We start from the raw sequence: 13,518 nt of genomic DNA, 5'->3' as shown, positions 1-13,518 counted from the left end.
CCAAAAGTAGTACAACGTACACTTTGCCATAAAACCCTGTCATTTTGTATTACATGCAACAACAATGGGTTTGCATTGCAGAGCAAATTGCGGCCCAATGTGAGGCTTCGCTAAGGGAATCTTGTCCTCTCAACAAGAACGCTATATGTGTCAAAACAGCAGTTTCAATATTCAGTGGCTACCATGAGCGAGAACAGTTTAGAACAGAGTAAATCTACAACAAAATGTGCAATTATTGTTATCCATCTGCAGGGATTTCTATGTGGAGTTTTTATCTAAAAAAAAAATCTGTCTTCTCTTGGTGCTTCACCTCTACTCTCGCAGTTTGGTGATTTAAACTGACTTTATGATGTAGTGTGAGTGTGCATCATTGTTAGTGTTGTGTGTCCTTGCCTTGGCTGCATCATGGTCTGGTAAACTATCCACGGTGTACTCTGCCTCTGGCTTTTTGGGTGAAGAAATTGAAGAGATGGAGGTTCCTGTTTCGCTGTTACTGTGTGGCTGCAAATACAAACTGTAGGGTTCCAAAAGGTGTGCACAGATATTTAGAGTCTACATAGTTTTCCAAGAAGTTATAAACTGATTTAGTAGTTATTTTTTATTAGCCATAGTACATAATGAAAATGCTTTTCTTGCAATAGATTATTTGATATTGATTTGAACGTATTGTTATCAGCATTTCCCAAGACAACGTGCTAGTTTTTTAATGTTGCTCCGCCACATTTATTGTGCTCATCTACTTAATAATTCATAGGAAAGTGCCTTGAACCATTTAGATGTGATTTTTCTACTCTGTGTTGTGTGATGGTAAAACATGGCTTTCACCTTCAGTTTCTTCGTGGTTTCACCGCAGGAGACTTTGTATTCCATGACCCATTTCCAGAATGTTCCTCTTCCTATTTTGTGTCCACGTTCTGCATCTGATTTACAGCTACTACAGCGGGGAGTATGTGATGAGCTCACAGCAGTATACTAAAAGCTATGGGACCACAGAAAAGATAAAGATACAATCAATAAGTCTTGTCTTTTTGATTTGATACGTTTCCATCCAACAATTCCGTTAGCTGATGGGCAATGAGTTGACTGCTTATCTCAAAATAGTTCTGCCTGCAAACTCACTGTGTGCTCATCGATCCATAAATGGTTAGATATCACAGTACATGAGATTTATCTATGTGGGAATTTTTTTGTTTTATAAATTAATGTTCATTTACTTGAAAAAGCAGTTCCTGCTACTGGCACATTTGTGCTTCTGAGTATACTAGAACACTATCTTCATTAAAATGCCCTCATATGATATCATACAACATTTATGATGTGAATTTACTCTTACAATCTCCGTCTTTCCATTTCTTACCCTTTTTAAGGTGGATGCCGGGAGTGTGCTGAAGAAGAGAATGAACTCTGCACCGATTCTTGATCGCCCTGCCAAAACTTTCCCCAACCCACCAGTCAATGCCCAAGCTTTTCTGCAGCAAGGCTCCGCAGTCCCTGCCAACAACGTTCTGACTGGCACCAGCATCATTGACAAATATTCCCGCATCCTCTTTCCCCTTTCATTTGGCGCCTTTAACCTGGTCTACTGGATCGTTTATCTCACCAAGGACACCATGGAGATGTCAAGGTGAACAGATGGCATGGCTAACACAAGACATTGTGGGTATTATTACACAAGAAAAAGGATTTGGGGTTTGACATTTTTGGTGTCACTCCCACCCTTTAGGGAGGAATTTTTTATTTTATTTTATACAGTCTTCCTCTTGATTACTTCACAGTTTAAAGGTGCAATATGCAAGAATTACATCCTGTCATTAAATTAGGTTACTGCAACACATTTGAGAGTGAGTGAGTGAGTGAGTGAGTGAGTGAGTGAGTGAGTGAGTGAGTGAGTAGTTCCGCTCCTGGTTTTCTGTAAAATTCATTCTTTCATTCCTTACTTCCTTCTGGCCGGAACTGAAAATCCTCAAGTTTGGGGCTGGTTGGTGTCTGAGTCATTATACAAAAATGAAAAAAATATATATATAAAAGCTGAGTCACAGGGAACTAGCTGAATGCCTTGTGACCGCTGTAAACTTTGAATGAAGTCTCAAGGTTGAAGTATGCCAAAGTAGTTAAAGTTCAAACGGGTGAAAGGATTTTGTGAAAAATCTGAGAATTTAAGGTTTTTCCCATGTATTCCATTGCGACAAAAAATGGCAGAAAAAGCTTAATATCTCAAAAAGTATAAAATATTTCATTATCAAAAAGTGAAAGCTAGTGAAAGCTATACGAGCTGAATGTTTTGATATCAAATTTGATGTAATAGCTGAAGAAATGCAGAAGTAGTTAAGTGGCAAAAAATTTATGGAATTTGAAACTGTCAAACAATATTTTCTATGCTTAAGAGCACTGAAACTTTTAAAGTACAGCAGCATTTCTGGTGTGAGTGACTTGCTGTTCATGCTTCACTAAATACCTCCAAATTACAGGGTCAGCTTCAGGGAGACTAGCATCATTTACAAGCAACCTTGTTTACCATTTAAAGGTCTCGGTCACTGAGGAACAGTGTTGGGCAAGTTACTTCAAAACTGTAATGCATTATTTATTACTTGTTACCCTCATTTTAAAGTAATTCATTACATTACAATATTACTGATTTTAAAATGTAAGGCATTACACTACTTTTGCATTACTCTAAAGCCCCCTTCAGACAGGCGATGAAAAACGGAAATGTTCCGGAATTTATCCGGACGAAGCCCCTAGTAACAGGTCCGGACTTGTTACGGACAGGGTGGCTGCTTCAGCCTGGTGAGGTAAAGTTCCGGACAAGGGGGAGGGGGAGGAGGAGGGGACCGGGGGACGCTGTGCGCACCTAGATATCCCGCTGCTGTAGCATGCGGCGAACCACGGCAGCTCGCCTCCTACGGTACCGTCTAGACGCGCGACGGAGCGCTTCACACCGCTTCAGTGATTCCTTTAACCATTGAGCTTCATCATCCAGGTCTCTTATGCGTCTTCGTGTGCGCAGAATTATGCTTAAGCGCCTCGTGATTTTTATCTTGAGAGGCGCTATAGAAATGATATTTTCTTCTTCTTCTTAACATAAGTCCGATTCTCTCTCCCCCCACCACCACCCCGCCACCGTCAGACATCTGGAACTTTTCTCTGCTGTGTGAACGCAGCCGAAAGGACAAGTTCCGGTACAAAAGTGGTGTGGCTGAAAACACAGTTCCGGTTAAAAACCCGATTGAATTGTCCGCAAATGTTCCAGAATGTCTGTCTGAAAAGGGCTTAAGTTACTTTCACCAAAACAACTTCAGTACGAATCTGATAATGTGACGCTCAGTGAGCTCATGACATATATGTGGAAAGTGATGTGGTGTCTGAGCCAGGATTGCTGTTAAAAACAGTCAGAAATAATAACAGTGCTTTAAAATGATTGTTTATTAAATAAAAGCAACAACAATCTGTACTCTCAACACGCTGCCATCTTATATTAACTGAGCAGGGAGTGAGGTGGTGGGGGCTCCAAGCCTATATTTGCCTTGGTTCCCAAATGCCTTGATACGGCACTGGATGTGGGACTGACTTCTGGGATGATCTGATTTTATCGCATGTATAAATATTAAATGCTTATATATTATTGATTTTCACTGGTACAAATGTGTATTGGGGATAAATCTACCTACTTTTTTTCTTTTCAAGCACTTTTTTTTTTTTTTTTGATTTTATGTGAATAACTTCCTGCCCTTTCTCTCTCTAACCTTCCTGCATGCTGCATGTTTTCTCCATCTTCCAGAAAAACTGTTTCCTAGATTTCCTACTTTCTAACTAATCAGCCAAAGGGATCTACCGAACGCAAAAAAAAAAAAAAAAAAAAAAAAAGCTTAATATGTGCTGCGCTCCAGCAGCAATGAGTCGAAATCACCGGGGCACAGATTATGAACTCAGCTGAAAAGTACATGAAGTACCAACGAATATGGGCTGATATAAACAATCGCAAACGAATTACTTTGTTTTGGTGGAGCGATTTTGTGAATATAACAGCAGCCGCGTGCAGGATGCAGCTGGAGAATTTGAGCCATTACCGCTGTGACCTCTCTGCTCATAGAATGGATACTGGATCTTTTTTCAGGCTTCCCGCAATTCGAATTTTTAGAAAACCCACATCTTGATTCTGGGTTTTAAAATGCATTGTAATTACTGTGTTACATTACCACATTACAGCAAAAAGCAATGCATTCCAGTAATTAATTACTTTTGTACTGCATTACTCCCAACACTGCTGAGGAATCGTGTAATCGTGCTTTCTGAAATACGATTGTCACTGAGTTTCGTATGCATGTGGAATGTGAACATTTTCTTCAACACTGCATTTGCTGCAAAAAGAAATAGACGGGAAACGATCAGGTCAGAAAAAGCTAGTCCCTTCCATGTCACAAGGAAAATTTGCATTCCTTGCCTCTCCCACTTAGGCTTGCAACCACCTACAGTACGGCTGTGTTGATTTTGCTGCCAGCAGAGCACGTCTCAGCTAGTAAAAGCTAACCATGCATGGTGGAACATGTTCAGGCTTGTATTATATGAGGAGATAAAACGTAAATGTTGCATTTTTCCCCCCAAGAAAGAAGAGAGAACTGAGGGGTAATAGAATTGAGAGTTTTGTGTTTCTACAGCGAACAACTCACAAGGTGTTCATTTATACTGAAGACCACAGTAAATTGATTTAAAACACTAGTGAATGAGACCCTTAATGGTTTTAGGTTACATCACAGTTAATTGCTCTTCTCGGTTTGTTTCTATTGTACTGATGTCTGTAAAATGAATCTGCACCTCTCGCAGTACTCATGCAAGTTAAGAAATGTTGTATGAATGGAAAACAATTTGAAAAAACTATGCATTTACACATTTTTTAGATAGTTTATTATGGAGTGCAAAAGCAAATGATAGTCAAGGCATATGCACAATGGGTTCTTGGTGAAACAAATGTCTGCTGCTAGATCTTGATCTTGAGAGCTCTTGTAGGATTCCATTTTATGACTGTTTGTGAGCGTGAACCCAAGTGTATGTTGGATTTAGCTCAGCTTTAGAATCAGATCTGGTGGTTTTTAATTGATGGATCCATTACCCTGAGAATAAATCCGGATAGACTGCTTGCATGGGAGCAGCGAGTTAATGTTTTTTTTTCCTGTTTGGAATAATTAATGCAATTTTAGTATGCATGTTTTTTTGTTTTGTTTTACATATTCTGCTGATGACCAAATCACAATTGAACAATACGTAAAAATAAATAAATAGATGATGATATAACAAACTATGTAATGGAGTTTATAGCTGCAAATCCCAGCGGAGTTAAACAAGAAACTATAGTGGAGCAAAGGTGCTACACTTCGACTGTGAGGGACAGAATGTAAAACAAAAATCCAGGAAATCTCATTGTATGATTTTTAAATTATTTATTTGTATAATTGTGCAGAAAATAAGTATTTGGTCAATGACAAAAGTTTACTGTGCAATATAACCTTCGTAGCCAATTAGAGGTTAATTGTTTTCTGTAGGTCTTCACCAAGTTTGCAAACACTGAAGCTGATCCTTTGTCCCATTCTTCCATGCAGATCTTCTCTAGAGCTGTGATGTTTTGGGGTTGTCACTGGGAAACACAGACTTCCGACTCCCTAGACAGATTCTCTATTGGATTGAGGTCTGGAGACTGGCTAGGCCGCTCCAGAACCTTCAAATGCTTTTTATATAGCCACGTCTCTGTTGCCGTGACAGTGTGTAAGATATTGCCACATTTAACCTTCAATGGTCTCACCGATGAAAGGAAGTTTTTGCCCAAAATCTCACAATAAATGGCAGCATTTCTCTAATACAGACCTTTACAACTACATAAGTATGCATTTTAAAACAGAAAATGTATCAATAAATTAAGAAAGAAATTAATAAAACAAAAGTGGACTTGAACAAAGGGCTCCTTTTCAAAAGTATATTCTGGCTGCAGCTTTCAAACAGCTGATCCAATGACATTACACTCAGTGCCAACAGAGGCCTTAATGGCACAAGTGAAATCGGAGTAGACAGCATGGACCAGGAGTAACACCCCAACAGTATAGTGTTGGTGGTGCAGAGATCTTCCATTTTAGGAACTTGTCAAGGACTAAATAGTCTTTTGTCAGGAAGGACTGCCATCTGTCCCCCTTTACTCCAACTGCTTCCTCTTCCTGTATAGTCTGAAAGCTGATGTGAGAGGTGTTGGAGTGTGGAATTTGTTCCTGCAGCCATGTGTCAGTGAAACACAGAATTCTACATGCTTGATATGATTGCTGCGGTGTCTTCAGTGCTCTAAGCTCATCTACTTTATGCACCATTGACAGTGCAGTTGTTATCAAAAAAATCTGAGAAAAAAAGTTCAACCTATTTGCCCTTAATAGTTTTGTTCACTCCCTATATTTGTTATCTCGTCAGGATTTAGGATGCTGTTTCTTTGACTATATAAACTTGGAGCAGCAACATTCACTCTGATCACACGGCAATATTGGGTCAAAATGATTAATTTAACCCAAATATTTTGATGAAATAAACACACTTTCCATCCATCCATTTCTCTCCACCTATCTGCAGTCGGGTCACAGGGGCAGCAGCCTCACTAGAGTGGCCCAGACTTCCCTCTCCCCAGCCACTTGGGCCAGCTCCTCCAGCTGAATCCCAAGGCATTCCCTGGCCATCCAAGAAACATAGTCCCTCCAATGTGTCCCGAGTCTTCCTTTAGGTCTTCTTCTGGTTGGACATGCCCGGAAAACCGAGGCAGCAGATCTCCTCCAAGCCCCTCCCAGATGACCAAACTTCTCACCCTATCTCTAAGGAAGAGCCCAGACAACATGCAGAGAAAACTCATTTCAGCCGCTTGTATCCGTGATCTCATTTTTTCAGTCACTATACCCAAAGCTCATGTGAACAAGACCCTGAGATATGCATGGACACAATTTATGAAAAATAAAAAAATAAAATAAAATCACAACTCTAGTATAGAGGTTTCACAGGAAAAGATCCTTCTCTGGCCATTTTTCTCTGTTCAGAAGGTTTCCATATAGCACTTTGTCTTTGTTTCATTCTACAAATTATGTGAGGGAGAAGAAACAAACAGATTTTAGTGAGTGTCATTTATCTACTCTGAAGAAGTTACAAAGATTGTTTGAAGTTTACAACCTTTTTACATCATCGGAAACCTCCTGTTCCAATGAGAGCATGAAGCACGTGCTTAGAAGTCCACAGGCATCCCTGCGATGCCTTCAGTGGCAAAACTACCAGCAGGTCATCTATGATACGAAATAAAAGCTCAAATACTGTAATCTTTATATATTTTTTTCATTTTCAATAGCTCCTATTCATCAAATAAAAAAAACATATTGCTGCCATCCCCTTTGACCTCATTTGAGCCATCATATGTAGGTTGCTCTATCACAAATGTTAGAAAACAGAAATACCACCAGTAAACCATTCCAGCCATGCAACAGCCAAACTTGCATTGAAATACATTTCAGCTGAAACATCTCATTAAAAAAATCTCCAGAGAATAGAAAAAAGCAAGCCTGCATTAACCAGACCGTCCCGTGTGAAGGTGGACAGTAGCAGCTAACATGAAATTTAATTGCAAAAATCTCAAAACTGAGGAAGGAGCTCAGGTTTGCCAAGTATGTAGAACTGCTGAAGTTTTAAGTCAGTGCCATACTGGGCTGCTAGTTTTGGAGACTAATTGGAAGCACGTATTGCAAAGAAATTAGACAGTTTGAGTAAAAATAATGCTTTGAAGATTTTATACCTAAAATATTTATATTGCATTTGTTACCAAAAGGCCATCTTTCAAATGAATTATGCTAGTGGTGTGTAGCCTATGTGAAAAATGTTACTCCTTGGGTTAAATGGGACATATTATGCAAGACTGACCTTTTGCATCGTCTTGAGCTGATATGTGGATCTCTAATGCCTCTAAATTCCTAAAAATTTCCTGTTTTTGGTGTCACAAACAAGGAAGTTACAATGGAACCAAATCCAAAATGCAAGAGAGAGCTGCTGCTACTTAAAGCCCCTTCCAGATATCAGAGCTTCTCAGCTTATAGCAGCTTGAGTGGGGAATGGGTCGGCATAGCTAGCTCAAGCTTGTTTTGTTAAAGAGCAAGTCACCCCCAAACCAACTTTTTTTTTTGCTAATAAACTTTATAAACGAGTGTCTAATTGTGCTGTAGACATGTGCAGTCAATAGTTTGACACTTTGGTGCATCTTTGTTAAAATATAAATATTGTACCTAAAACTGTCAGTGTTGTGCCGTCTTCAGGCAAAAAACTCTGCACTACATTTTAATTTAAATCTGCCATTGCTATTGGCTAAGAGGTACACTATGGCATTAGCTGGTACATGTGTATTTGTTAGCGGCTCTGCCCTCTTGGTCTGCCAGGCAACAGCATTTTTGGCCTTTTTCAAACAGGAAGTGGGAGTGGAGTAAGACTCTGGTAGGGGGTGACTTGCTCTTTAAAGTGACAGAGCCCTGAAGTTACTCATTCTGGAAGCTAAAGAAATGATAAATAATAAATCTACCGAAATTGCTTCATGTGATAGGGGTTTAGTGCAAAGAACTTCCTAAATATGGTTTGTATCGATTATAGAATTATTAAAACAAATGAGAAAAAAGCATGACATGTCCCATTTAAAATCAGTAAAAGTACACAAAATGCAGGTGAAAGTTCTCAGTCGTCCATGTCATGGTAATCCAAAGGGGTTTGAATGAAGGCAGCTGGATTTCTTTGGTTTCTTGAAAACGTTTTGCTTCTCATTGAGGAGCTTTGTCAACTCTGACTAGAATATGGAGAAGTCAAACTTATAAACTGTTGCTGGCTATTCTTTCTTAACGAGCTGAAACTACCTATGAATACCCCTTCTTCCTACCCTCTGAGGAGTTGTTAAGCTCTATTGTGTGGTATAGTAATGAAAATTATCAAATAAAAAAAACTTGTTTGTTTGGTGCACAAGATTTAGAAGGCTAATTTGCACGTAAATATTTGTGAAGTTAATTCATTATCCCATTTATAGGGTGGACGCTGTGCTGCTTTGAACAACAGCTTTGGTGAAAATAAAGGCAGCGCTGTTTTCCGACCGGATCACAGCTTTTTAACAATACCTTGTTCATGAGTTACACTTTTCACAGTTAACAACACAGTTTGCTATTTTCATGCATGCACCACCCACACAAGAGATCTTTTGATTCCAAGTCAGAACCAGTTTAATCCAAATATTGCCTCCATTAAATAAAAGCTTGTGCTTCTTTTTTTTCTTTAATCTAAAGAGATAATTATACAGCTCCAGTAGCCTTTAATAAAAGCAGATATAGCACACACAGCAGACCGTAGTTTGTATTTTTTTTTGCTTTTAAAACAGAAAGCCCTCCTCCATGCTTTTCTGTTTGTTTGAGTGTACGTGCAGGTTGATTTCAGTGTGTATTTCTGGGAGGATACAGGCGCTTGAGTGTATAAATGTGCCATGGCAGCAGTGCCTACCGACTGCAGGCTATTTTAATGAATAGCGCCATTCAGGGTGAGACATGAAGGAAACAAATTGGCTGAAAACACTTCCTTCCATGAGGGGCCCCAGCTGGTTGGCTGGCTGTTTGCTGGCTGCCTGGCTGGCAGGCTGACTGGAGTGTGTGTGGTAACAGCAGACGATGAGCCTTACTCCTATTTATTGGCCATCAGAGAGCCAGGCTTGAAAAACAACTTCCCCATTGTTGGTCATAAATCAAAATCACTAAATGCTGTTTCCAACTCAATTCTCATTTTTGACTGCTGGGGCCATGGCCATAACTTCGGTGTAATGATCATTCAATTACAGGTCACTCAGATAGAGGGCAACGAAGACCGATAGAAAAAGCAATCCCCTATCTATCGTTTTTCTTCTCGGCCTCGTGGGAATTGTAACAACAGCCACCGTCACCCAGTTTTGTCACCGCTTGCATGAATGCATTTTTCACATCTACTTGCATTTACTTGGTTGTCTATGTGTCCAGTCTGATGCCCCTTGCACTAAATTACTCCTTTAAACACACTCTGCCCTTCTCTTGCTACTTCCTGCCTGTCTTTGAGGTACTCCCTCATCTCTTTCTCCATGCTGCCTCCTTTATGATTAAACAGGACGGCTACACAGCCTGAATAGATTGGTGTCCCTCTTCCTCGTTGTCCCTGCATTAATCACCCTGCCAGCCTAACGTATCAGTACTCTGTACCTCATTTATAGTTCCTTTAGTGTGTTCTGTAATCTCAACAAATGCAGTAGCAGGTTTGTGAAAATCATATTAGTACTAAACTGTGTAAGGAAGACAAGATGAGGATCTGACAACGACAGGGACAAACAGAGGGTTTAAATACATGAGGGTAATCAAGAATCAGGTGGGTAGGATAACAAGGGGCAGTTGGGTCCAGTAAACATTTAACGAGTGGAGCGAGGACAACAAGTCAGAGGGAGAAGGAGCAAATCCTGACAGCATTGCATTTTCACAGTTTTTCCCATTCATTTTCAAATTCCCTCTGAATACTCTATTCAGTGTTGCAATGTTTTCTATTTTATTTATAAAATGTGTTTATACTCAATATGTAGATTATTGAAGGGAGTCCTTGTGAACAAAGGTAGGGAACCACTGCTTTAGTCTAACTTATTCTTTACCCGTTCATTTTATAATTTCCATTTTGCTGCTGCAATACCAACATTTTGACACACACACACACACACACACACACACACACACACACACACACACACACACACACACACACACACACACGATAGATAGATAGATAGATAGATAGATAGATAGATAGATAGATAGATAGATAGATAGATAGATACCATACCACGTTTATTTGTATAGCACATATAAACACGGCAATAGAGCCGACCAAAGTTCTTAAAAAAACACATAGTAAAAACAATAAAAAATTAAAAAAGAACTCCATTAAAATCGAGTATTTCAAATAGAAAAGAAAAGGAAAAAGAGAATAAGTTACACTGAATTAAAAGCCAGAGAATAAAAGTGAAGTTTTAAACAAGACTTAAATAGGGAAAGAGAGGAAGAGAGTCTGATCGGGAGGGGCAAGTGGTCCTAGAGCTTCGGTGCACAAACTGAAAAAGCGCATTCCCTGCGGGACTTACAGCGGGAGCTAGTGGCACAAAGAAGGTGCTGGTCGGCTGATCGGAGGAATATATATATATATATATATATATATATATATATATATATATATTGGGGCAGCAGTAGCTCAGGTGGTAGAGCGGGTTGCCTCATGATCGGAGGGTCATGGGTTCGCCTCCAGCTCTCGCCAGGGGTATCCTGCTGTTGTGTCCTTGGGCAAGACACTTCACCCAACTTGCCTGTGTTAGTGGTGGTCAGAGGGGCCGACGGCGCCAAATGGCAGCCTCGCCTCTGTCAGACCTCCCCAGGGTGGCTGTGGCTACAAGTAGCTTACCATCACTAGCAGTGTGTGAATGTGAGAGTGTGTGAAAGCGTCTTTGGGGGTCTTGAAAAGCGCTATATAAGTTCAATGCATTATATATATATATATATATATATATATATATATATATATATATATATATATATAATCTTTTTTTTCATAAAGAAAGAAAATCCACCATGAAGCAAGGAAGACTGAATGCTGAATAGAATCAAATCTTGGAATGTGTACACCAGAACTTTTTTTTCATCCTAATATATTTTTTATTTACCAGATTTAGTTACCATTAGAAGATTAACAGAAAACATCTTTTTTTTTTTTTTTTTTTTTTTGTTCATGGCAGATTGTTGACATCTGAATCTAACAGCTGCTTGTTGGGATCTGCGACTCTCATATTGGGATCTTACTTGCGGTCATTTGGACATGGCCATAAGAGCATAAACATTTTCAACCACACTGTTTTAAATTGCTGATTTCAGACAAGCCCATTATTTTTATGAAATCGAAGAATACTGCAGAGCTTTGACACAAATCACTAAAGTAAAATGTTGTTTTGCTAATAATCTGGAAAAACATAAGTATACATTTAAGTTTTTTTCTATAATTTCTAAATAAATAATACTCACTGAGGAATCGATTTGCACAATTAAATAGAATCACCAAAATTACGGCCAGTGTTTGCAGCACATTCATGTTCTACTGTGTTTTTAAAAAAGACTCTTCTTCCCTGTGCCAAACTTAAAACATGTAGACAGTTGTCAGTTCTTGCTACAGGTCCAGCAAGGCTGTCCAGTGGAAAATGTCTCCATGTACTGTCAAAAGTGTCTCCTGTTTTAACACATCAGGCTGAGAGGGTGGAGGTGTGAAATACCTGGCCGAGGTTCCCGGGGGACTTTTTCCACAATCTTTGTGGACAACATCGACAGCGAGTGACTGGAATGAAATCAGATTTCAAATTCACTCTTGATTTTATGCAAGCCTGAAAAACAACAGCAAGTCGGAGGAGGCTGTTGCATCACACCAGTATGCATTAGCTCCCATGTGCAGGCAGATGTGGAGGGATATGAAACTGAGAAGGTGTGCATGTGTAGGAGGTGGCATGCATATACCAATATGCTTGGATATGATGAAATGGGAAATCTGTTTGCTGCAAATAGTAAAATGTCACATGTTATTTTTTACTAATTTAACTCTGTTGTTTTTGTCTTGCAGGGACACTGTTTAGGGGTGTGTCTTTCTGGAACACTCACATTTACACACACACACACACTGTATAGTTCAACATAAAAAAGACAGACTCTCACCAAGCACTCTTTTATGCAGCCTCAGCGTTGTGTTTCTTTTCAAGTAGTCCCCTGAACTGGGAGTGTTCTGACAGCAGACGCACCGGCTCCTATTGCCAACTTGACCAGGAAGCCCAAAGCCATGAGGGGCCTCCAGTTCTGGATCCATTTCAAACAAAACTCCTTTTTCTTTTATTTTTATTAATCAGTCCCCAATGTCAAGGAATAAGAGTAAGTTACGTACATGTTAGTGCTTATTTATTTTTTTTTTTTTTTTGAACAGTGTATACCTCTTGTATCAGAGCCAGAAGCAGAGCAAAACAGAGGCACTCTGTTGGATGTACAGCATTTTGTTTCTTTCTGTGTGCAACATGCATGGACTCTCTGTGATTTAGCAAGTTTGTTTGAAACAAAACACTTCTATTCCTGATAATTAGGATACATATGTGAAAAAGAATGTAAACCTGACTGGATTTATTCTGACCAGTTTATACGAGTCTTTTGAAGCCTGTTGTTTTTTTCTCATTTTGTTTTAATCCCACACTGCTTTTTTCCCTCCCTCTCTCTTTGTCATGCATTGAATAAAACTCTCCCAAATGAAGGAGGAATGAAGATGTGAAGCATAAATCTTCAAAATATGGATGTGTATACTTTGGTCCTTTAGAATACTCACACTGACATGCAAGTGGAGAAATATACGGACATAAAAGCGAGGAAAAACCCACTTAAACATGCACACATAACAGCATGATGATAGTTA

The 13,518-nt window shown here is 39.4% G+C and overlaps 1 protein-coding gene across 2 annotated transcripts in view; it reads left to right on the top strand.

The window, feature by feature from the left end:
* gabra6b (gamma-aminobutyric acid type A receptor subunit alpha6b) overlaps window positions 1-12,847 on the top strand; it is a 51,715-nt gene extending 38,868 nt beyond the window's left edge. Inside the window, exons 9-10 of one of the 2 annotated variants that reach the window (XM_015961397.3) lie at window positions 1,368-1,624; window positions 12,688-12,847. In XM_015961397.3, the coding sequence (XP_015816883.1) occupies window positions 1,368-1,624; window positions 12,688-12,700 (270 nt within the window). In that variant the 3' untranslated portion in view covers window positions 12,701-12,847. Of the gene's footprint in view, window positions 1-1,367; window positions 1,657-12,687 lie in introns of both variants that reach the window. The other variant, XM_054730729.2, reaches the window with a different exon arrangement.
* Window positions 12,848-13,518: the final 671 nt, after the last annotated feature.

The sequence above is a fragment of the Nothobranchius furzeri genome, chromosome 10, assembly GCF_043380555.1.
Source record: "Nothobranchius furzeri strain GRZ-AD chromosome 10, NfurGRZ-RIMD1, whole genome shotgun sequence".
NCBI classification, from domain to species: domain Eukaryota; kingdom Metazoa; phylum Chordata; class Actinopteri; order Cyprinodontiformes; family Nothobranchiidae; genus Nothobranchius; species Nothobranchius furzeri.
This window is presented reverse-complemented; position numbering and strand designations above follow the sequence as displayed.